This window comes from Melopsittacus undulatus, chromosome 7 (genome assembly GCF_012275295.1).
Source record: "Melopsittacus undulatus isolate bMelUnd1 chromosome 7, bMelUnd1.mat.Z, whole genome shotgun sequence".
NCBI classification, from domain to species: Eukaryota; Metazoa; Chordata; class Aves; order Psittaciformes; family Psittaculidae; genus Melopsittacus; species Melopsittacus undulatus.
Window position 1 is genome coordinate 24,078,753 of NC_047533.1, and position 25,469 is coordinate 24,104,221.

General features: G+C 36.4%; 1 protein-coding gene across 2 annotated transcripts in view; it reads left to right on the top strand.

Annotated features, from left to right (window-relative positions):
- The window catches only part of WDR19 (WD repeat domain 19), a 44,787-nt gene that overhangs the window by 3,626 nt on the left and 15,692 nt on the right, over positions 1-25,469 (top strand). For both annotated transcript variants that reach the window (XR_004080576.2, XM_031049002.2), the window contains exons 4-26: positions 857-982; positions 3,736-3,851; positions 4,459-4,574; positions 5,569-5,649; positions 8,010-8,122; positions 9,369-9,542; positions 10,668-10,738; positions 11,495-11,667; positions 11,751-11,865; positions 12,587-12,693; positions 13,102-13,224; positions 14,482-14,631; positions 15,155-15,302; positions 15,918-16,122; positions 16,695-16,854; positions 17,460-17,570; positions 17,825-17,934; positions 19,811-19,868; positions 20,891-21,037; positions 21,159-21,241; positions 23,223-23,306; positions 24,352-24,498; positions 24,906-25,030. Coding sequence is in view for 1 of the 2 variants with exons in the window: in XM_031049002.2 (XP_030904862.2) it covers positions 857-982; positions 3,736-3,851; positions 4,459-4,574; positions 5,569-5,649; positions 8,010-8,122; positions 9,369-9,542; positions 10,668-10,738; positions 11,495-11,667; positions 11,751-11,865; positions 12,587-12,693; positions 13,102-13,224; positions 14,482-14,631; positions 15,155-15,302; positions 15,918-16,122; positions 16,695-16,854; positions 17,460-17,570; positions 17,825-17,934; positions 19,811-19,868; positions 20,891-21,037; positions 21,159-21,241; positions 23,223-23,306; positions 24,352-24,498; positions 24,906-25,030 (2,843 nt within the window). In the remaining variant the exon portion in view is untranslated. The remainder of the gene's footprint in view (positions 1-856; positions 983-3,735; positions 3,852-4,458; positions 4,575-5,568; positions 5,650-8,009; positions 8,123-9,368; positions 9,543-10,667; positions 10,739-11,494; positions 11,668-11,750; positions 11,866-12,586; positions 12,694-13,101; positions 13,225-14,481; positions 14,632-15,154; positions 15,303-15,917; positions 16,123-16,694; positions 16,855-17,459; positions 17,571-17,824; positions 17,935-19,810; positions 19,869-20,890; positions 21,038-21,158; positions 21,242-23,222; positions 23,307-24,351; positions 24,499-24,905; positions 25,031-25,469) is intronic.

Genomic DNA, 25,469 nt, shown 5'->3' on the forward strand with positions numbered 1-25,469 from the left:
CTATTCTTTTTTTCTTTTTTTTTTTTTGTATTTTTGTCCTTGTTATTCCTGCTCTTAACATTCTGGTTGCTTGTGAAGTATTCATGGGTGCATTTTGGAAATACACCATACTTAGTCTCTAGAGTAAACCACTGAGATTTTGAAAAGACAGGAGAAACTAGTACTGAAGGAGTACTGAATTAGTTTACAGCAATGTATGTTTCGGTAGGACACTTCTGAAGTTGCTTGCGTTAGGGGTTTTCATTTGAGTGGTAATGAGAGTGACATTTTTCAGAGATAGCTTTTTGACCTATTAAGTTGCTTATCTACAGAGGAATGCTGTCAGATGGCATAGGTTCTTCTACTGCTGTGTATGGTGCTTTAAATCTTTGTTGTAAACAGCACCGTTTCAGATTTGCTAGAGACTTGTGGGTAAGTCTGCCCTCCTCTTTATTCTGGCAGCTATTTGCAAGTAGAGGTTTTTCCTGTTTCTGCATGGGTTTGTTGTCCAAGTTCATTGTGCTTTTTGAACTGTGACAGGAATAATCCCGACAACTGAATAGCCTCTAACAAAATAGAACCTTACAAGAGGTTTTCACCATTTCTTGAAAATCAAGGTGGCAGTATTTTAAGTACTAGAGTGTGGGTAGCAGTGTCTTTTCTGTGGCCTTCCTTTCAGCCTGTCATTTCAGTGGCATTTGAGTAAGGGTGTGGTTGCTATAAAAGTATGCTTTGCAGATAAATCTTCAATCTGTCATGGGTTTGCTTGGGAGGCAAATGGAAGGACAGGGACTTCAACTGAATCATTCTAGCTGTTTCAGTGAACTTACAAACGTATTTTAACATCATTAGTGAAAGCTGTTTGTTTTTTCTTCAGTAACTGTGTTGCTATGGACTGGGACAAAGATGGAGATACTTTAGCAATAATCACAGACAAGTCTAGTGCCGTATTTCTGTGGGATGCAAACACCAACAAAACAAGCCAAGTAGACAGTGGAATGAGGTAAGATTTTATTTTTAAGGTGTGTATTTGAAGACTTGGATCACTGAGGCTTGTTGATGTGGTGGATGTATTGCAGGAATCATCTTTTTACTGGAGTCCTCTTAACACATATATTGTTAAACTAATATGCTACAGTTCATTGCTGAACTCTTTCAGATATGATTTGCTGGTTTTGCAGTGTTTGTGGTGGATGGGGGTTTGGATCTGGTAGAAGTTTTGTTTCTTTTTTAGTTGTCAGCAGTGCTGAAGTCCCCAGAGAGCGTCTCTTTACTGTTTCCACTGTTCTTCCAATGTGGTAGCAGCAAGGATGGGTATATTTTTTGTGTATTTGCACTGGTTACTTTTTCTGCAAAGAATTCAAAAAGTAAAATGGAACTTTAAAGTAAGGGAAGTGATTTTAGTGGTGCTAGGATCTTTTTTCCCCTTGGATTTATAAGGTGGCTAAAATGCTATTAAAAAAGTAGACTGTTTTAGGATGGGAGGAAATATCTGAGGTTCAAATCCCTACCTTTCTGAATTTGGCCACAGGCCTAAAACTGTTCCAAAACTTACATAAGAATCAAGCACTGGGTTAACAAATAAGGTGGGTTTAACAATTAAACTTTTTATTTCTTTGAATCTATTCCACTAAACTATTGCATTCCACATGAACATTCTGCCTGTAGGAAATTAATGTCTTCTGTTTGTTAGGACACTTACCTGAGTAGGGAAACAGCTAATTTTGGATGCTGCTTCTGTTTTATTTATATGAGTTGAAACAAGCATTCCTTTGGATTTAAACCTTCATTTCTAAATTTCCTTTGTGTATATTTTTTGGCAGAGTTTTGGTGCTGGCTTTTTTGTTTGCTTTTTTTATTTTGTTGTTGAGTTTTTGGGGGGTGGTAGTCAAAGATACCAAAATTGCAGTGTTTTACCTATTAGATTAAGAAAAACCCTAATTGCAGATGGAAAATTTTGGGGGGTGGAGGGATGTATAATGATTTCTATGAGGATGGGGGGTTTTTTTCTGGTTTTAGGTTGAAAACTCCATGTCTAGAATATGGAATTATTCCATATTTCCATTAACAGGTATACTTGTGCTTTTTAAAGTTTTTTTGAAATACTGGATATTTGATTATGGGGTATTTCTATATGTTACAGCCTGATATCCTGTATGTTTATGTCGAAATTGAATTTAAACTGTACTGAAACAAAAAATAACTTCTATACAGGTTATTGTACTCCTGAAAAAGTAAAAGAATTGCCACTTTGCACAAAATACAGTGACTTAATAAACTATACATGATTTAGCTGATCTGTTTTGAAGATTGTTGGTAGAATTTTGAGTTGCATGTTAGAAAACAGTTTCAAAACAAGCAAATGAGTGCACATACAAACGAGATATTTAAAGTGATTACTTCTTCCTACTGTCTAATGAATTTTATGTAGTGTTATATGTATATCTTGTTGAGGTATTTGTGGTTTATTCATTAGTAATTACATATTTGTTACTGTTTATTAGTTATCAACAACACTCCTTAATGTAATGATTATTGTTGATAATTTTCTGGTGAAATACATCAACTTTGGCAATTTTTTGTTTTCCCAAGTAGGGGTTTGGGGGTATTTTTTTAATAAAGCAGTTTTAAACTATAGCTATTAATATAATGAAAGTGATTTATGAAGATGTATATATCAATTTTATTGTGTGAAGGAACAGATCTCTTAATGTGTGAACAGATATTTTGTGGGGAAGAGAAACTTGCTAGTATGCAAGCAAAAAAGAGCATAGAAGGTACTTACCAGAACGGAGTATGCAGTTACTGCAGTTCCTTCATGATCTTTCTGTAAATTTCTTATTGGTGGCAATCTTGCTAAAACAGGATTCTATATAAAATATAATCTTCCTAAAACAGGAGTATTTATCAACTGAAGTGTCTAATCCTTTTGTCACAGTGTTATTGATGAAGCAGAGTAAGCACTAAGATATATAAATGGTGTGATAATCAGACTTTTCTGGTGTCCTCTTCTTTTTGAAATTAGAAAAGCACAAACGAAACCCCTCACCCACAAACCTAATATGTACTGGAGGTCATTTCATGTGTCAGTTAATATCTGAAATTTGTTTCAAATTGCTATTGCATGCTTACAGTTTAAAAAGGTAGGAGAGGGATCAATGGAAATAACTGCACTAATTAGGAAATTCTGAGTAAAATTGTTTTGTTTAAGAGGCTTTTTTAAAAACATGATGTATGGTATCCTTAAGTATAACCTTAAGTACAGTCCAGATAGGCCTTGCTCTATTTGAAACTCAGAGTTCTGAAAGTTAAAATGTCTCTTTCTGACTTTTTTATTACATTGACTAGAACTAGACCTGTTCACTTGGAGTTAGCTGAATCCATAGGGTTATTGAAGTACAAAAAAAATAGTGCTGAAAGTGGAAAATTTCCCCTACCTTCATGGTATCTCTGAGTGGTTTATAAAAACTGCATATGTGGCCAAATTACCTGAGATTCCATTCAAGACTATTAATGTTTGCGGGTGCATTTCCATTTGTACAAGTCTTACTACATTACCTCATATAACTTGTTATTACTTTCACTATTTTGTGTGCACTTAAATAATTCTAATACTTGTAGAGAACATTTGTTAAATTTAAAAATGTTGCTTGGTTTGTGTGATTTCATAAACATCAAACCAAATATGCAGATGTTTTTATAGGCAGGTACATGAAAGGACTGTTTACTATTGGAAATAATTTTTTTCTGTTTTAGGGATGTGATGTCTTTCTTACTATGGTCTCGAGTTGGAGCTTTACTTGCTGTTGGAACCTCAAAGGGGAACTTACTTATATATAACAGACAGACTTCTCGCAAGATTCCTGTTCTTGGTATGTGCTGGCTTGAAATTAAGTTTGTGTATGTGAAAGTGGAATTTTGCTAATATACCTAGATTCCTTTTCAGTTCTGTGTATGAACATGCAAGTCACAAATGTATTCATATTCAACTTGCACCTTCTGTTCTGTTGTAGTTACCAGAATATTTTTATAGTATAGTAAGTTAAAAATACATATACACACACCTTATACTGCCTCATAGGAAACTTGAGTTATCTTTCTTGGAAAGAATTTGCATGGCTGTTCTTGTTGCTAAATTAGTTTTCCTTACCTGCTTAGAGTACCTCTGAGCAGAAAGATTAAGGATATAGCACAGTTCCCAAAAATTTACTGCAAGGAAATGGAAGAACAGGGGCTGTTCAAGTTCCTATAAGGTCAAAAGACTTACATCTGGTAGTAGAAGATTTACCCCCCCCCCCCCCAAAAAAAAACAAAAAAAAACCCAACAAAACAAAAACACTCTGGAATTTGAAATTGCTCCTATATATTGTTTTGTATTCTGACAGTCTGTGTTTGGGTGGCCAAATAGAGGATATTTCCATCCCAGCTTTTCTTTATGGTTGTGTTCATTTATGTTGTATGGGTTTATTTCTTTTCCAGGTAAGCACACTAAGCGGATTACTTGTGGTTGCTGGAGTACTGAAAACCTTCTGGCTTTAGGCGGTGAAGACAAAATAATTACTATAAGCAATCAGGAAGGGGATACTATAAGACAGGTAATACTTATAAACCCCATTTGATTTTAAGGCATACATTAATATTCATGGTTCCTGAGAAAGCTGGGACCAATGGGAGCTTATGCTTTTTCAATACTACTTTCAAGGACAAGAAGCCTTTGGGAAACCTTATGCAGGATGAAGGCATATCTAAACATCTGAGCCTCTGTATTACACAACTTGATTATGATATTAGTGTCTCTGCAATTTGCTGTGGTCCTGCCTAACCATGCTTCTCTCATCCCTGATGCTGTTCTGTGTCTTACAAGAGAATCGTATGAGTGCAGTCTTAAATTGACTTCTGCAGTAACAACACTGGACAGCTCTCACATGACTGTTATAGAATCAACTAGGTTGTAGAAGACCTTCAGGATCATCAAGTCCAACCATTCCGCAGCACTGCCAAGGCTACAAGTAAACCATGTCACAGCCTCATCTGTAAAGTTTGTGAACACTTCCAGGGATGGTGACTCCACCTGCCCTGGGCAGCCTGTTCCAATGTCTGACCACCCTTTGCAGAAGAAACTGTTCTTAATCTCCAGTCTAAACCTCCCCTGGAACAGCTTGAAGCCATTTCCCCTTGTCCTAACACTTGTTGCCTGGGAGAAGAGACTAGCCTACCTCCTGGCTCCATCCTCCTTTCAGGCAGTTGTAGAGAGTGATAAAGTCCCCCCTGAGCCTTCTCCAGATTAAAATCTGCCAGGTCCCTCATCTGTTCCTCATAAGACTTATGCTCCCTTCACCAGCTCCATTGCCCTTCTCTGGACCCACTCCAGCACCTTGGTGTCTTTCTTGCAGTGAGGGGCCCAGAACTTGTCATAGCATGTTATTATGTTCTGTTTTCTCCAACTTTTTTCTTCGTTTTGATACTAAATGCAGTAACAACTCTATCCTTAACACTAGAATGTACAAAATGCAGAAATAATGCAGTTATTTATCATGAGTATTTGCTACTTTAGCTGTTGATTTCTCAACCCAGACTTCTTTCTTACAGACCTCAGTGAGCTCAGATCCCAGTGATGTGCAGTTCTCAGTTATGAAGACTGATGAAAGAATATCAACCAGGGAAAGCACAGTAAGAAGTCAATGCAAAATACTGTTAAAAGTGTTCATCTGATGTTTCAGGGTTTCTGCTGACAACCAGTATGGGCCAGGAAGCAGTTTGTTCCTCCTGTATTTAAAATTTGGTGTTGGAAGATTTTTTTTTACCCAAAAGCTTTCATTTAAAGTAAAGCCATACACCTTTCTTCATTAAGGATGTGTTCATGAAAAGTGCAGTGGTTACCAATATGACAGGTAACAGGGCAGTTTTATAGTCCTTGATTGGAGTAAACATTACTTAGAAACAACTAGAAACATGGGTGTGTTATCAGCGTTGTTCTCAGACTAAAGTTGAGAACACAGCACTGCACCAGCTACTAAGAAGGAGAAAAATAATTGCTACAGCTGAACCCAGAACAGGTAGTTAATGTAATAGACGGAGATATGTGGAGGGACTTAAAGAAATACATCCAATATAAATACAAAACAGTATATGAAACTTAGTAGGTGAAAATGGAGAAGGACTGTCAAAATTGCAGAGATGCTGCTTTCAGAGGGCTAATTTTCAGTTTTGGAAACAGAACACTGCTCTCTAGGTTTTCATCTTATGTGGCCCTCATCATCAATTAGACTAGAAGCCTTGGTGTAAGTCTTGTAGTGTGTTTTCCTGCCTATGCCTAAATGGCTACAGTTTTATTGTCTCCATCATCTTTCTTGAATGATTCAAAGTCCATCAGCTTGGTCAGTGGTGAAGTACAGAAAAATAGGGTCATGATAACTGGTAGCAGAGCATGTTTTTAAATGATCAGCAGTAAAGTACCAAGACAAAACAGAAAATCCATGGATAGAAAGGTGGTACTGTGTTAGAATTTGTCCAGATCTATGCACTTATGCAACATTAAATTCTCACAGAATCTATGGAGTATAGGTGTCAAAAAAAACATTTTTTTCCCATCTTTACTTTGACAGAGCTCTTAGGAAATTTTTGCCTCTTTGCATGGAAGTGAAATGGAGGGAAATTTAATTAACAGGTATTTTGAAAATGCAGGAACGAAGGACTTCAGTCTTGATTTCTTCTGCTGCTTTCTGGAGCACACAGTAGACTAGGCTTCGCAGGATTTTTCATTACAGCTCCCAGGTTTGCTGTACAATGTTAGGGAACATTTTGTGATTCTGTAGGTATTGGTGTTTGTGCTTGGATGGTCTGTCAGCAGCTCTAAATCACATGGCATTTATTGTCTATCTAGGTATTGTCCATATATAGGTATCTATTATTCAATGGAGAAGGGCTTGGCTTAGTAACAGTTACTTCCAGGCAGTTACTTTTGACTTAAAACAAAAAAAAACCCAAACACAAAATAGCAAGTTGGATCAAAATAAGTAGTACTAGGCTTAACATCTTGCCCTGCAACATAACATTATTCTTGTAATTTTGTAGAATAATTTAAGAAATAATGTTTCTTGAATATCCATTAAGCTGCAATAGAATTGCAAACAAATTGTTTCAAAAGGCAGAAAATACACTTTCTGTATTTGAGGTAACATTAGGAATTATAGGTCAGAATTTGAGTTTGTAATTCTGGATTAATGAATTCTAGGCAAGTACATGCCTTTTTTCTCAGTTCAAAAATACCAGTGTTGTATTTCATTCTCCCAGCTCTTATTTAGGAATAAACCATTGTCTGTTTTTCAGACAAGGGAAGTTGAAACAGGAGGTAATGTAAATTTATAAATAGTCCTTCAGAGCACCTTTGTCAAAGAATAAGGTGAAACAAGCTGCTCCTTCTTGCTCTAAAATAATTTCTAAAACAATCTAAAAAACCCCCAAAGGTCAGTTTGTCTTCCACTGTGATGTCAAACATCTCTATGGAATTCAAATGCAGTCACTTAGAATTAGATCAAACTGTAAATACTGCATGTTTAATACACACTGAGCAGGCTGTTTCTTTTGGAATTATCTTTCTGTCTTTGAAATCTAATCAAATTACTTGAGATACCAGTGTTGTGATAGTCTTCCCTTCAACCTCACAGATAAAAATTCTGTGGATCGAAAACCACGTAGTTCAAGTGAGAGTAGTCCAACAGGGTAACTCCATGTGAACTGCTGCCTTTTCCTCTGAAGAAATGGAGTTGACTTAATACTTCGGTAGGGAAAATTCTTGAATTTGAGATGTGTGTTCTGCTGGGCTTGCATTTAGGTCTATGAACCACTGACTTACAAAGGGACTATCCTGAAAATCTCATCCACTGTTGATGAAGATTCAGAATTAAGATCTGTTGGACTCTTAGGGATTATTAAAAGTCCTAAAGTTTGTCTTTTAGTGAAGATGTAGGGCTTTATTTTAAAGTGATGCCATTCTTATCAAGTTAATTTTTCTTTTCATTCATTGGCAGGTAAGTGTAGTGGTCGGCAAGAAGACACTCTTTCTTTTTAATTTGAATGATCCTGATAACCCGATTGATCTGAAATTTCAGCAGGCTTATGGCAGTATTGTATCCTACAGATGGTGAGCAGAACTAACTTAATGAGGCATTCTGGTGTTAACAAGCTGAAGACTTTCCCTGTAGTTCTGATAAATGCTGGATATCAAATCATATACGTTGGATTTTTCTTGGATGTATTGTTGCCTTTTTAATAATTCTTTTCAAAACACAGGTCTACATTTTGTAATTATTTTACCTGGGAATTCAGTGGCTATATAAAAGCTGTATTTTCAAATATAATTGCTGTTGGTATGCTCAGCTTTAGAACACTGATACTGTTGCTGTCTTGACAGTAGCTTAAACTGAGGGGGGTTATAGATTGTTTTTTCTTTGGAAGGGTAACTAACAAAAGATCTAGGGGTGGAGCTGTATGCTTCAGCCAGCTTGTTGCTTTACAAGTTGTGCAAAGGTCTTGTAGCCTTCTTGCTATGTAATCCAATTGATAATTGTCCTTTGAAGAAATCCCAAGGTAGAAGTTCCAACTCTGCACTGAAAAATCAACTGTGCTTTTTCTGTATCTTTGAATCATGGCACCATGTCTTTTAAATCCAGTTCAGTTAATACGCTATTGATGTTTATCCTTTTACAGTACAACTGTGTAAGAAAACCTGTAGCTATATGCATCTTAATTTATGGCCACGTATCTAACAAGGCATACCTGGGCTGTTTCCCAGGCAATGATTTCTTTGCAACTAAGCTGATGAAATACTGTTTGAATTCATCCTTGCACGCTGTAACTATTTCTTCCTTCATTATTTCTGCTTGACACTATGAAAAGTAAACATGCCATGTATTCACAAATACAGATTGTAGCTTTGGTATGTCCACTGGTTTTGCAGTAGTATGCCTTAAGAGCACAGTGACTGGTATTACTGTTTTTAGCATAGCTTTGATGGGACTAAGCCAGAAATTTGAAATGAAAGTTTCTGTCTTATGATATGCTTATTTCAGCAAAGATACTAGAGATCTTTCTCCTGGCATAACTGCCATGTATGCAACTTGATGAAAGTGAAGTGGCATTATAGGATGTAAAAGAGTGAAATCTGGGCACAAGCATGATTTTGTCCCTTAAGAATCTTTAGTTGTTTTTTCCTTAATCTGTTTTATACTGTGGTGTTCTACATTATATTTATATCTTTATAAATAATTGTATTATTTTTCCTATTAAAGGGAGGCATTGACAGTTATCTCAGTAGTCTGAAAGAAAATGCATTTTGCATACTGCATAAGTAGATCTCTTTTCCTAATTGTTGGGTTTTTTTGCAACAGGTATGGTGATGGCTACATTATGATTGGTTTCTCACGAGGGTATTTTGTAGTAATCTCTACACACATTCGTGAGATAGGTCAAGAAATCTTTCAAGCTCATAATCATAAGGATAATCTAAGCAGCATTGCTATATCACAGTCATTAAACAAAGCTGCATCGTGTGGAGACAATTGGTAAGTGGTAGATTTATACATGAAGAATGGAATTCATCTCACTTAACTGTAGCTGTTAGGCATTAAAGCTAGGCTCCCCAAGGCTTCCAAAGGCTTCAAGACTCCTGAAGAAGTCAAGGCAGAGAAGGTGAGAGGAGCTACTCCATGGAATTACCTCTCTGCCTAAAGTTAGGAGAAGCTAATTTTTGACCAGAATTTCTGCAATTGTAATTAACCACAACAGTAAAGGTTATTCCTTTTGATTCTTACTTTTTCTGTTATGATACATGGCTACAAAATTGTTGATTGGACATAAGCACCACTTAACAATAGGAGAACAATTAATTTAAAACTATACTGAGTATGTTGATATCTTCCTCCCTGGTGTTTGGTCTTACCTGCAGTCTAGACAAAAGTATAAATGTGTAAGCAATTAAGGAAAAAAATAGAGAGTGTGGAGTTTTCCCAAAATAGGTTGTGCATGTGATGGAGTAGATTCTTTAGCTCCTTGTGTGCTACTCCCTGCTTCTGTGATATCTGAAATCTTTAGCAAAAACAGAGCTGAATGGTAGTAAGAGTCAGAATGTTCTGTCTATCCTCAGTTCTGTTTATGACACTTGTACATCAAGAGTGGTACAACTATGAGCAAAACATGGTGCAACTTCAAGCACTTCAGCTGTTGTACAATAAGTGTTATTTCTTTAAGGAGTTCTTTAGCATATTAAATAACATAGCAGCATAAGTAAACTCTTATTCTATCCCTTTTTATGTGAGGCAGGATTGAAAGCTGTTTTTTTTACATCTGTGTTTCAAGCAATGTTTGTCCATCAGGAATGTGTTTCTAACCTAACCTGTATTGTAACAGGTCAAAAAGAACTAAGTGTGTGTATTTCCTGCTCCCATGTTCTCTTGAATTGGATTTGTGCCTTTTTCCTCAAATTTTGGTTCTCTATGCAAATCTTTTTGTACAGTGGTAGTGATATACTATTTAGGGTGATGGAGAATAATGAGTGTCTGTTGCTTTTCAAGAAACAGAAGGCATTTTGAATTTCTCTCTGTTTAGGCTGTCTTGATTGGGTTGGGTTTCTTCTGGTTCATGATGACTGAAATTTAAATTGGTGTGAATGACTGTTTATTTTGTTGTAGCATTAAAATTCATGACCTGTCAGACCTGAGAGAAATGTATGCCATAATAAACTTGGATGATGAAAACAAAGGTATGTTAACAGTCTCCGTAAGGACAGAAATTATTACAAATCAGGTAAAACAGAATTTTGATGGTGATTCTGTTTACATGGATGAAAGTACTGTTGTAGGAAAAAACTGTAAATATAGCACTTACCATAAATTCTTTCCCAGCTTGTATTTATTAGGTGACACACAGAAAACTGGAGATGTATTTTATTTTATCTGTTCAAAGTATAGAGAAGTACAGCTCTCAGAATATTCCATTTGCTAATGTTTTCATTTTTCGAATCTGTAATACGGTATATTTAGATTACTAAAATAATTCCTTAACTGGCTTCTGCTTCTTTACAGGGTTTTTTGGTGGTTGGGGTTTTTTGTGCTTTTCAGCATCATTTGTACTGACATACAGGCACTTAATCTGTTCTCATCCTGATACACAGGATTTGTGCCTGTGGCTTCCAGAACTTCCTCACAAGATTCTGTTCTTGGGTAATGAGATACCACTGTTATCTCTTCCTGTATTATCCATAAATACTTCAGTTATTACCAACTCTTCACTCTTAGGAAAATTCTAAATTAGTACATTATGGGTTTGGTTTGAGTGATTCCATTTGGTCTTGGAGTTCTGTTAGTTGATTATGTTTGAGTACATTAGTACATAAATTCCTAGATATGAATTCCTACCGTTTTCACATTTTAAAGCAAAATAATTGTTTCTTGGTTTCAGTAGTAGAAGATTTATTTATTTATTTATTTATTCTCCCAAAACCTTGTGAATGTTTTAGGTGTAGACAAGCTGGCTTGGACAGATGATGGACAGTTGTTGGCAGTATCTTCACGAAGAGGATCCCTCCATGTTTTCTTGACAAAGCTTCCAATCCTTGGAGATGCTTGCAATACACGGATTGCATACCTCACTTCCCTCCTTGAAGTTACTATAGCAAATCATGTGGAGAGAGTATGATAACTTTCCTTTTAAAATTCATTTAGATACAAGTAAAAGTACTAGTAGTGGATGAAAATTGTTTTATTTTTTTACAGGAGCTACCAGTCACAGTCTCTGTTGAAGTAGAGCCAAGTTTTGTGGCCATTGGTGTTTATCATTTGGCTGTAGGAATGAACAATCGGGCTTGGTTTTATGCACTCGGAGAGAATAGTAAGCAGAAATTTAGTTCTTTAAAATGCATCATTGTGATTTATGAATTCAGTGTTGTGTTTAGGAGCTCTGAACAATACACATTGTACAATAACAACTTGAATTGCCATATGGTCTTGTTAGGGCCAGATAATGATCTTCACAGGCTGAAGCAGTTATGGCAAGACATTGTAAATAATAGAAATAAAACCTTAGGTTCAAGGTAGTGGTAATAAAATGTAGAATGTTTCTGTTTTCTTTTTTCAGACCATGTTGTTAACTAGTGCCAGACTTTTAGGCTTTTGAGACATTGTTGGACAGTGTCTTTAAATATGAAGTTTTGCAAAGTACCTTGGGACTATAAGATCAGAGGGTTTAAAGTGGTAAATCAGTAGATGTCCGTGTTGCTTGCATGGGGCAAAGTAGAATGGTTATGCTATGTCCAAATTTTAGACAACAGATTTAAAGTTTTCTTGCCTCTTTATGCATCAGCTTTTTTGACTAATATTCCATTAATCAAAACTGTAAGAATACTAGTCAGAGTTGCATAGGAAGAGAGTTTCTTGTACTCTCTAACCAGTTTTCTGACTGCTAAGAAGAAAGTCTGTTTACATGTGACCCATCTCCTCTCTGCTTAGTTGTGAGTTTTTCACACCTGGCTACTGAACTGCAGATTTAGACAAGCGAAGTCCTATACAAGATAAAATATTTTTACCTTTTATTTTCTGTTTTAATTTCTTAGATGTAAAAAAGCTTAAAGATGTGGAGTACCTGGGGACTGTAGCAAGTGTGCACCTTAATTCCGATTATGCAGCTGCTCTCTTTGAGGGTAAAGTCCAGTTGCATATGGTAAGAGCTCTAGCAATTTTGAGTGCTGAAGTAATGAGTTGATCTAAGCTGAACAAGTTAATGCTTTAATTTAAAAAATGAGATAAAATTGAGTGATCCTGGAGATAAAAAAATAAAAATTCTTTTAGAATTTTTTGCTGGCTAATTAGATAAGAAGGGGACTTCCTGTAGACTTCAGAAATATGACCTAGTCTGAAACAGGTGAAGAAAAAATGTTTCCTTATGAACTGTTGAACAAGTTTTAATTAAAACAGTCTCTGGGGGAATGTGACAGAAGCAGCTGCTGGGGTTCTAAGGGATGCACAGGTTTGTATTAATCTCCTTTCCTTACAGTTTGATACAGGCAAAAGTATGATACTTCATTGTTAACAGTAGGGTTTTTCAGGTCATTCTGTTCTTTATAACTAGATAGAAGGTGAAGGTTTGGATGCTCAGGAAGAACGAGAAACTCGACTCTTCCCAGCAGTTGATGATAAATACCAGATTTTGTGCCATGCTTTAACTAGTGACTTCCTCATATATGGTACAGATGTGAGTATTGCTTCTGTCTGAATTATTTGGATTATTACCTATACTTTTAGGGGGAAAAAAAAATGTTCTGAGAAACTTACAGTGGATTATTTTCTATGCAAGACCTTTATGCAAATATAGTCAAATTTACATTCAATTTCCTTTACTATTGCATTTATATGAGATGCACTGTTATGAAGATTAACTTTTGCTTTTACTAGCGCCTGTTGCAAAGCACTGATTTTAATAGCAGAATTTAATTCTATTGCATTAGTGAAAGGGTTGGCAATCAAAATGTCTTCCAGATAAAAGAAAAAACGTGTAACTTTGTTTATTTAGGTGGTGATGTGATAGATATGGGCAAAAAGGTACTAGGGTAAACAAGTGTGATAGCACAAATGGAAGTCTTTACTTATTGTAGAAGCCTTTGACTGAAGAGAATTTTTTTAGGTGATTCAACAAAGACAGGAATTAGGAGGGCACTGAAGAAGGATGTGAGCATGCTTATGGATTTTTCTGGAAATTTTCCTGTGCTTGAGGAGTATTTTCTGGTACTGGGAATACAGGGCACATATGGCATTGTAGTGTTGTGCTCTTTGTGACACAGCTCTTTGTCCTTAGAGGAAAGGCAGACTCGCTACCTCTGGTGTTATCACTCTTTTGGTAACTTGAGTGGTTTTGCAGCTGCTGAGGGCTTTCCTACCTCTGTACCTGAACTGATACTAAATTTTAAGTACTAAATTCACAACTGATCAATTTGATGATGCAGATTTTACAATTGACATCAAAAGATGCCTTTTACTTCTTTGTGCAACAGATTGAAATAAGCATTAATCACAAATCAGTTTGGTTGCTTTTCTCCCCTGAATTAGGTACATTTGTTCTTATAATGGTTCTCCCTTGGAGGCAAATTTTCCAGGTTTGTGTGAAGGTTAAGCTTCTCTCAGTGGCGAGGCAGGCATTTCCTCTCTTTGGAGAACTGCACAGGAAATACAGCTTGTCTCCACAAAGCAGTGAGATAAACAACAAATACAATAGAAAACCCCTCAAACCTCCAACTCCTTCCCCCCCTCCCGAAAAGCCTCAATTTTCCTGTCCTTCCCAAAACCAGCTGTAAATGAAGAAGGAAGCCAAAAAACCCCACCTGGAAGTACTTTTCTTTAAAACCTAACTCTTTGTGATCAGCACTCTTAAAATCAGAGAAACTACAACTAAGCTAGTTGTCTGCATGCCACTGACTGATATCATTATTAGCTTTTTTCTGTTATTTCTTGTTAGACTGGAGTTATTCGTTATTTCTACATTGAAGACTGGCAATATGTGAATGAATATCGGCATTCTGTCAGTGTGAGAAAAGTTTTTCCAGATTCCAATGGAACCAGACTGGCTTTCATAGATGACAAAAGCGATGGATTTGTCTACTGCCCAGTAAGTTAGTGTTGGATACCCATACAACTGTATTTACAAGCAGGCTCTTCAACTTGATGGTGTTTCAATAAACTTTTTGTCAAATCCAGTGTGTATGCTGATAATAGAAATTGGCAAGAAGGCTTAAAGATAATGATAATGTAAGAAAGTAAAATCCATCATGTGAGATCAGGACAATTTCATTATGCTAAGTTCCTGATCAGTAGTTTCAGAACTATATGTGTGTGTATATTCAAATACAGATATTTTAGCTCATTAACAAGTTCTGCCAGTTTCACTGCCTGTCCCCACACCTTTTCTCCAAGAAAAGTAATTAACATTTATATAATGTGCATTTTCTTCATTTACTTCCCTTCTGAATTGAACTATTGTTATTTAGAGTTGCTGCTTATAAGAAAACTTTTTCTTAATTTTTCATATTTCTGCACTATTTATATTCTTTATTTTTAATCATAACTGGGATGAATATTTGGTTTGTCTCCTTAGCCACTTGCTAGTAATTTTATTATTGCATTGTTTGTAGGTAAATGATAGAATATATGAGATTCCGGATTTCTCACCAACTATTAAAGGAATCCTGTGGGAACACTGGCCAATGGATAAAGGTGTTTTTGTTGCTTTTGATGATGATAAAGCATACACCTATGTTTTTTATAAGGATGCCATTCAAGGTATTGTAAATGCTTTTAAAAACTTATTCAGTCTTTCAGTTGATAAAGTAAAACATGTTCTGAGTCTTCATTTGTTTTAAATATTTTTATAATGCATGTACAAATAAACAGTAGTACAGAAGCTTTGTAGTAAAACTGGTAGGAAACTAGTTGCTTTGTAGGTTTCTCTGTAAAGCTCCAGCAAAGCATTTTGGTCCTAACTCCCTAAGCTCCTTGCTGTTACAGTTTTGCATCTGAAATTTGCACTTTGTGCTTCAAAAATGTATTTTGGAATGTTAATGAGAAGATTTTAGGAGCAGAGTGACAAAACTTGCATTCACTTACAGTTAACCAAAATCATAGAAATTTCTATATTTTTTACAGAGAAACGTTAAGAAATCTACCTGCAAATACTTTGCAAATGACTATATGAGTTTAGAAGATTTATGTTATTTATGTCTATTTACTTTACTGAAAAATGTATGCTGTGCAGTCGATGGTGACTATCAGAATTAGACACCTTGAATTAATGCCCTGCAAGTCTACATTATTTCACCTGTGACTGTTTGCTACACTTCTTACCATGTAGGGATACTTTAAATGATGTCTTATTTTCCTCCTGATCTTTGAATCTAGGGTCAAAGATTATTTTGGCAGGTGGCACACAAGTCCCCTTTTCCCACAAACCTTTGTTGCTATATAATGGAGAATTAACTTGTCAGACTCCGAGTGGGAAAACAAACAATATGCATCTGAGCACTCACAGGTTCCTTGGCAATTTGAAAGACTTTGGACCTAATGAGCTGACACAAATGCTTACTCAGACTTTAACGTTGAAAAGGTACATCTGTGTTTTAATTATGTTGTGTAAATTGTTTTCTTCTGTGCTTATAGCTCAGTACAGCATATCCTGGTGATTTAAAAATGTGATGATGAATATTGATAAATTAGATTGATCCATGAGTCCATATAGCTGTCTATACAGACCAAGCTGAATAATGGGCCTAGTGATGCTTTATTTGTTTTTCCACTGTCAAGTAAAAGCTGAAGTAATTTTTTTCAGGACTGCTTCAGGGTTCTATGACAGTGTCTCTTCCAAAACTGGCCAAAGGTGCTTCTTGCATACTCCCCAGTGTAATGAAGCAATATAAAATTGTTATAATGGAAGGAATGCCAGAGTAGGGAAAGCAGATGGTTTCCTGAAAAAGTGTGGTAGAAACAGGAGAAACAAGTTACGCATTTGTATTTCTCCTTTCTTCCTGACACCTCTCTCTCTCTCCATGGCTTAGAATTAAACGCTTTTCATCTGTTCCCTACCATAGTATTAGGAAAAAAAAGAGTTGAGAGGGAATTTTATGTTTGACTAATCCCTAAAATTAAAATAGTTTTAATAATGTGGTTTACCTTGTAAAGGTTTTCTGAAGCATGGGAGTTGTGCAGACTTCTGAATGACCAGTCTGGGTGGAATGAGCTGGCCAAAGCTTGCTTATATCATATGGAGGTGGATTTTGCAATACGTGTTTATCGGACATTTGGTAATGCTGGGATGGTGATGTCACTAGAACAAATAAAGGTAAAATGTAAAGTCCCCACTATGGTGATTTAATTCCCCTTTAAGAATTGCTGAGTTCTTATTTTCTGGGGATTTTGGTGTTTGGTTTGTTGTTTTTTAAAGTAGAAAGTGAATTATTTTCAAGGGAGTTAATAGTTACTGAGGAGAAAATGTCCAAACCATGTAATTTTTGCTTGGTTTTCTCTTTAAGTGGTTGCAGTCTCTACTGGAATGCACAACATGCCTTTCTGCATTTGCTTGAGAGAAACAGAAAATACTCATGTCTCGGGCATTTGGAGGCTCTGTTTTCCTTTGTCATTTTTAAGAAAATGCTTAAGGCCACTATTATTAATTAAAAACAAAAAAGTCATATATCTAAAAGTGTATGAAATAATACCCTAAGAATATAGTTCTGCAAACTGCAGAGTTTGGACAGTGTTAGCTGTAGGACTTTGAGTTCCAGTAAGAAAAGTGAGGACTTTTTCTTGGTCTGTCGAATCCATTCAACACACATGGTTTTAGAATACAAAACTGTTTTGTTTTGCCATGCTTACTAGATTATTTTACTTACAACAATATTTTTTTTTCTCTTGGACTGCTTTTGCACCTATTACATAATTTTACAGGGAATAGAAGACCACAACCTTTTAGCAGGACATCTTGCCATGTTTACTGGTGATTTTAATCTGGCTCAGGATTTGTATCTGGCATCCTCCTGTCCTGTTGCTGCACTTGAGGTATGCATTTAAGATGTGTAAATGTTTTGCAGATGTTTTAATCTCCACCTTAATGTTGGACTGTTTTACCTTCTGATAATTCTGCCCTTTTATGGTTTTGTTCTTGCCATTTTGTGACTGACAGATATTCTTTTAGGAAAAATTCAAATTACATGAATCTTTCTAGAACACTAGCTCTATATTTGTATTTAGAATAACATAAGGTTCAGAATTTAATACTTGCATCAGAAAATTTTACTGTTCTTTGTTAATAGATGCGAAAAGACTTGCAACACTGGGACAGTGCACTTAAGCTGGCTAAGCGTTTGGCTCCAGACCAAATCCCTTTCCTGTCAAAGGAATATGCAGTGCAGCTTGAATTCACGTAAGTTCTCCTGTAAAGTTGCAGTGTAAGAAGATTAAACCAATACTCATGCTCACTAGAAGAACATAAATTGAGATACAACTATGGTGCAAGGTCCTACAGCTGGGTCACAGCAATCCCAGGCACAGCTACAGATTGGGCAGAGAAGAGATTCAGAGCAGCCCTGAGGAGAAGGACTTGGGGTTGTTGGTCAGTGAGAAATTTAATATGAGCTGGCTTCAGTGTGCGCTCACAGCCCAGAAGGCCAACCATATCCTGGGCTGCATCAAAAGAAGCGTGACCAGCAGGTCAAAGGAGGTGATCCTGCTCCTCTACTCTGCTCTCGTGAGACCTCACTTGGAGTATTGTGTGCAGTTCTGGTGTCCTCAACATAAGAAGGACATGGAACTGTTGGAACAAGTCCAGAGGAGGGCCACGAGGATGATCACGGGACTGGAGCACCTCCCCTATGAAGACAGGCTGAGAAAGTTGGGGCTGTTCAGCCTGGAGAAGAGAAGGCTGCGTGGAGACCTCATAGCAGCCTTCCAGTATCTGAAGGGGGCCTATAAGGATGCTGGGGAGGGACTCTTCATTAGGGACTGTAATGATAGGACAAGGGGTAATGGGTTAAAACTTAAACAGGGAAAGTTTAGATTAGATAAGAGAAATAAGTTCTTTACTGTTAGGGTGGTGAGGCACTGGAATGGGTTGCCCAAGGAAGTTTTGAATCCCTGTCAGTGTTGAAGGCCAGGTTGGACAGAGCTTTGGGTGACATGGTTTAGTGTGAGGTGTCCCTGCCCATGGCATGGGGGTTAGAACTTGATGATCTTCAGGTCCTTTTCAACCCTAACTATTCTATGATTCTGTGAGATTCTGTGATTCTGTGATTGTGAGATACTTCAGCTAAGTACATTGCTGAGAGAGGATTCTGTGAAGTCTTTCAGCTGTAGTATAAAGAAGAGTAGTTTTGTGAGGAATACCTCATGGTAGAAATACATGTTAGCAAATAATAGTTACTTTTGATTAATTTTACTATACGTGGGTTCTTTGCAGCTGGAAGGTCCACTATATATGTAATATCATCTAGTAAATAAATACTTTTTTGCAAGCAAGTGGGTGGAAAATAAAATTCACACCCTTTAACACTTCTTAACATTGGACAAAAGTCTTGCCTTTTGCTTTTTTTTTCCATTAAATACCCATTGGCCTTCATTTTCTTACATATTATAGGTAGGTGAGTGTCAGATTTCAAGGCTGTCAGTCCCTGAGAGAAGGTTTTAACCATTTGCCATGATTTTAAAAAAGATTTTGTAGCTAATTCTTTCCAGATGAAACCTGGTTTAAACATCTAAACCAAGAGGAAAAACTCTTAGCTATTAATAGAGTTGTTAGACAACTCTGTCTCTCTGGCACTGAGAGAGGACAGTTGTTGGTCACAGAAAGGAAGGAACAGCGGCATCTGAAGCAGTGCAACCATCTGTAACTTGAGTTCTGAATATACTTGAGGAAAAAAACTGCCTTCATTTTTATGTTGTGAAAATTCAAGAATAATTCTAGAAGGTTAGTTTCATTTATCTTACAGAAAAAATAAGGAAGTAGGGATGAGATTACTGAGGTGTATTGTGCAGATAGGTTATTTTCCTGTATTTCAAGGGAGATTTATTGGTCTCACTATAATGAAATTGAGAGACAGACTACATCTTTGGCTAATAGCTTGATAAACTGCTAAGGAAGTGCCAGGAGTAACTGTGTGACTGTCCGTCTTTTTCATACTTCACATTCTTGTATGGTCATTATGTCTAAAGCAGGACAGATACATGTATAATCTGTGTGATAGGAAGGTAACCATCTCTTTCTAGTAAAACTATTCTCTGTATAACTTCCAGTTTTCTTTTAGGGGTGATTATAGTAATGCTCTGTCACACTATGAGAAGGGAATCACAGGAAATAATAAGGTAATTGCTTTTTACTAATGATAGCATTTGTATTATTATACTACACAGTAAGTTGTCATGTTTCAGACTCAATTGAATTCAGGTGGGTTTTTTTTATTCCACTCAATCTGTATGAGTGTTTCGTTTGGGATAGTAGTCTTCCCACTTTTATTTTTAATACACAGAATGATGCTTTCTCTAGGTATAAAGCATTATTGACATTATATTAACATGGCATAACTAGTTTCAGGTTTTATCATTTGAGCAGTTTCATAATAGACATGCAGATGTCAGAGAAAGTACTGCTTGGGTTTTCATTGTTATAGCAAAGGTTCTAATTCCTTCTGTTACTCGTTATTGAATTGTTATCTATATAAAGACAAGCAAGGATTGTGTTAGAAGATGAACATTGTATTCAGTAGATCCTTCCTTATTCTGGCATTGTTTCCCCTAATATAATAATATGGATGGGACTTTGTGCATCCTGGTCTAGTGGAAGGTGTCCCTGCCCATGGCAGAGGGGCTGGAACTAGATGAGCTTAAAGGTCCCTTCCAACCCAAACCATTCTATGATTCTGTGATAATATTTGCATAATGTCTATAAAGAGACTTAAATGATAATTAGGGAACATAATTGGGGAAATAGCAACATGTATGAAGTCAAGCCATTTGGCCTTAAGAAACATCAGTGGCCTTGCCACTTAAAAAAAGAAATAAAGGAAATATCCTGCTTGTAGTTTCTTATTTTCCCTCTAAAACCAACAGTAGAGAAAAGAGAGTAGTACTGAGCTGTCTGTAAAGCATATGTATGCTTGGTCTAGACAGATCTTTTGAGTTAAATGTAAAAATTAAAGCTTAAGAAAAGAACTAAGCTAAGTTCTAAGTGACAGCTGCAGCTAGGCAAGAATTCTGAGACAAAAACTGACTTTGTGAAGTCCGTGTAATGTTGTGTTAATTTGCTTCAGTGCTTGATTACTGTGGCTTTTGTGACCTGATATTTCTAATGTATAATGTATAGTTACTGCTTTTCATTTGATTGCCAGTACCAGGATCATGATGAAGCTTGCCTTGCTGGAGTAGCTCAAATGTCCATTCGAATAGGAGATATCCGTCGAGGGGTAAACCAGGCCATTAAACATCCCAGTAGGTTGCTAAAAAGAGACTGTGGAGCTATTCTGGAGAACATGAAGGTATTAAAAAGAGTTAATAAAGCTAAAGCTGAATAAGTGAAATCATTAAGCTATTTATTGATTTTTGTTTTTTTTTAATCTTAATTTAGAAATGATGTTTTAATGATTTCTAATATTGTAGCAATTTTCAGAAGCTGCTCAGCTCTATGAAAAGGGACAATATTATGACAAGGCAGCATCAGTGTACATCCGATGTAAAAACTGGTAAGTGCTGTTTTCAAGGAAGTGGTGTATTTCAAAGAACTTGCTATGGTACTTTTTGGAAAGGAAGGATTCTCTGAATACCACAACTTTCTCACTGAGTATGTGTCATTGGTTTTATTATTCCTTCACCTAAGCTGAAACAAGAACAGTGTCCTCTGAGAAGCTTCTGTTGTTTTAAATAGAGTCTTAATGTAAATGAGAGCTAGTCTTCCTTTTTTCTTATTTCTCTGTTATGTTTAGTTACCTGCAGTTTCAAATCCTTAATGTCTGTGTGCACATGCATGCATGCATGTGCACTGAATTCAGTAATTTGTGTAGTTACTGTTCATTAAATTCCTTCAGTTATAAAATACATTGCTGAGACTGAATACTCAGTTGGAAATCATTCTAAATTGCTGTTCAAGTGGAGTCTTTATCATGAGTAGTTGAAATCACTGGCATTATGTTCAGTACATTTTTAATTATTTTTTAAGTGAATTTGATTATTAGCAAGTTTCCAGTGGAAAAATACAATTTACTGAGAGATTTAGGGGCTGAATACTTGTCTAACAACATTGTATTTACTTTTAAGAACTGAATGGAGCAGAGATCAGAAAGACCCTTCCTCTTTCATAAAAGTGCTCTAAAATTAGGTTGGAGTATTATGTTCATTTTCTAAGGAAAATTTTATTCCATCATGGAAGGGTCAGTGACATCAAAACTGACCAGGAGAACACTTTGTTAGGTAGGGTAGCTTGCACATAATGATAACCTTGATCTGGAAAGTGGGAGACAGAAGCTTTGTTGACTCTAGCAGAAGGTTCACTCTGGGGGATGCTTCATCTTTTGAGCAGAAAAGTGAGATACAAGGTCAGCCTCTCTTCAGACTCCTATATACTTGGTCTTGAAAGGCCTTCTGCTTAGTTTTCTGGCTTCTATAGGTTGTATCACTGTGTACAACTGCTGAAGCTAGATTTATGGAAGGACTGACAACTCATGTTCCTCTGTACTCTGCTTTTGGAGATGTCACTCAGTGTCCGGTTCTTACTACCTGGAGTCCTCTGTGTAACCTATCACCTTAAGTACACAATCATGAAAGTAATCACAGCTGCACCTGTACTGGTGGCCTTTTGTACTCTTCACATTCTTTCAGATTGCGGTTTTAATACTGTGCTGCTTGTTCTGCTGTAGATTAAGTAGAGAATATTGGATGTAAAAATGGTTGGTCTGGCAATTACACTTATACATCTCAAACTTAAAGAGAAGATTGGTGAGGCCGCATCTGGAATACTGTGTCCAGTTCTGGGCCCCTCAGTTCAAGGACAGGGAATTGCTTGAAAGAGTCCAGCGCAGAGCCATAAAGATGATGAAGGGAGTGGAGCATCTCCCTTATGAGGAGAGGCTGAGGTATCTGGGTCTCTTTAGCTTGGAGAAGACTGAGGGGTGACCTCATCAGTGTTTACAAATATGTAAAGGGTGGGTGTCAGGATGATGGAGCTAGGCTTTTTTCAGTGATATCCAGTGATAGGACAAGGGGCAATGGGTGTAAACTGGAGCATAGGAGGTTCCACGTTAACATCAGGAAGAACTTGTTTACTGTAAGAGTGACAGATCACTGGAACAGGTTGCCCAGGGGGGCTGTGGAGTCTCCTACATTGGAGATATTCAAGGCCCGCCTGGACAAGTTCATGTGTGATGTACTCTAGGTTACCCTGCTCTTGCAGCGGGTTGGACTAGATGATCTTTCGAGGTCCCTTCCAACCCTTGGGATTCTGTGATACTGTCCTTCTTTAAGCCTGTACCTTCTGAAGCAGTCTGTAATTTACAGTTCTGTTATCTATAAAGTGCAGCTTTTTGAGACTATTAAAGTGCCTTAAAAGCTTACAAATTATGTGCACTTAGTTCTTTTTTAGCTTTCTTTTAGTGTTGGTATAAATATGCCTGTTTTACTGGAGAAAATTTGAAACCAGATGTATTTATTAAATAACAATTACCTCTTTAGGGCAAAGGTTGGTGAACTTCTTCCTCATGTTTCATCTCCAAAGATTCACCTACAATATGCAAAGGCCAAGGAAGCAGATGGCAGGTGAGTCTGAATCCTTATGTTTTTTAATGAAAGTTATTATTATTTGTTGTCATTATTGATGTTATTAGATATTACCCTTTTAAAAAACAAACTTAAAGACAGGCTTTAAATTTTGCACAGAACAGCCTTGTGAAAATGCATTCTGAAATATGTAAACTTAAGGTTTCATGTAAGGATTTTAAATGTAAACTAAGGACCTTCCATTAGTATCAAAGGTGTGTTTCTGATTTACTGTTTTCCTGTCTAAGTATTGATATATTTTTACCAAAAATCATTAAAATACACTCAGTGTACTCAATTCCACTTAGCAGAGTATTGAAGAGTTCGCTTTGTTTCTAATGACTCCTCACCTGTGATTTTTAAATGACATTCGAAGGGAATAGTCATGAAAGAATTTTTTTCATTCTAGAACCAAATTACTTAATGGCTGCACTTGCAAAATATTAAATAATGTGAAGTTATTGGCTGAAATGAAAGGCCAAAATAGGTTATATGTAATCACAGAATGTATGTTCTACTTGTCTTTACCCATCACTAAACGTGCTTCAGAATAATGATACTTTAGAAACAGGACCAAAGCTAAATGTCTGCATTGATGAGACTAGAAAATACTATTTGTGTCAGTTGTGTAGTGTGAGAATGAGAAATCTCTTGATCTTGTTTACAGAACAGAAATAATTTTTTTTTAAATTGTACAACTAGCTATTGTCTGTTTGCTTTTTATTATTTTCTCACTCCCAAGTGATTTCATACAGAACTAATGGGACAGATGAACTGCTTTTAAGATATACCAAAAGGGATGTGCTAGCAAAGTAGGTCAAAAATAGTATCATGGTAGAGATTTCTCTGCCTTTCATTCTTCCAAGAGAAAATGAAACAGAGCCAAAAAAAAAAAGCATAGTAATTGCAGAACAAGGTTATTATATGCAAACTGAAAGGAAGGTGTCACAGAATCACCTCTCAGCAACAAAATACTTTCTTTCACACCTTATTGTAAAGAGTTATTTAAAAATAGAAAAACTGATGTGGAGCCATCCTTTTACAGGTACAACGAAGCTGTCATAGCTTATGAGCATGCAAAACAATGGGATAGTGTAATTCGACTATATTTGGATCACCTTAATAATCCTGAGAAGGCTGTTAATATTGTGAAAGAAACACAGTCTCTTGATGGAGCAAAGATGGTGGCCAGGTAACAGTCGTATACTGCAGGCTAAAAAAATGGTGGAAGAGGCCATACCTATTGGAAGCTGGTGAGACTTGCTAACATACCAGACTCTAGTTATTGGTACTTGGCCAGTGACTGTATTTCAGTTTATTGATTTGAGTTCTGTAAAATATGGACAACTCTTCTCAGTTGCTGATTTTTTTTCCTTCTTTTTAACTTTCTGATTAAAATTGTATTAACCTGCAGTTTAAACAATAATGAAAGTTGTCATATTGTATTATTTATGCTGTTAATTTTAGTAATCTGTTTAAAATAATCAAGATATAAATGTATCATATTGGTGTGCCACAAAACATACTGTATTTCTAAAACATTTGGTGTAGTCATTATGCTCATTAGTACTAAGGCACTAATTTGTTCATTCTTCTTAGATTTTTCCTCCAGCTTGGTGACTATGGTTCTGCCATCCAGTTCCTGGTCATGTCCAAGTGCAATAATGAAGCTTTCACATTAGCTCAACAACACAACAAGATGGAGATTTATGCTGATATCATCAGTGAGTATTTCAGGTTAATAGTTTGCTGTTCTTTTAATTGGTTTAAACCGATTTCAAATCATAAGGCATGTGATTCCCAGCCTTTCCATTTCCAGTCACCATGGACATTTTTGGCAAATCCGTGTCTGATTCAGACCTACAAGCTAGGCTTTGCTTCCAGCTGAGGTATCTCCTTGGTCTTCAGTCTAGGTTGTTTTCAGATCTTGTCTGTGCTGAAGATTTTTCTGTTTATCCATAAAGTATTTGTCTAGACTATGCTGCTTGTGTTCATTGAGGGATCCCTTTCTTTGACCTTGATATATGTAGTACTGCTTTTCCAAAACTGGTGCTTTTACTGGGACATTTCTTGATTTTTATCCTTTTTCCATTCTTCTAGCTCTTTCCTTACATATGTATGACACTTGCTTTTTTTTTAATTTTTTTTTTTCTCCTCTTTAAG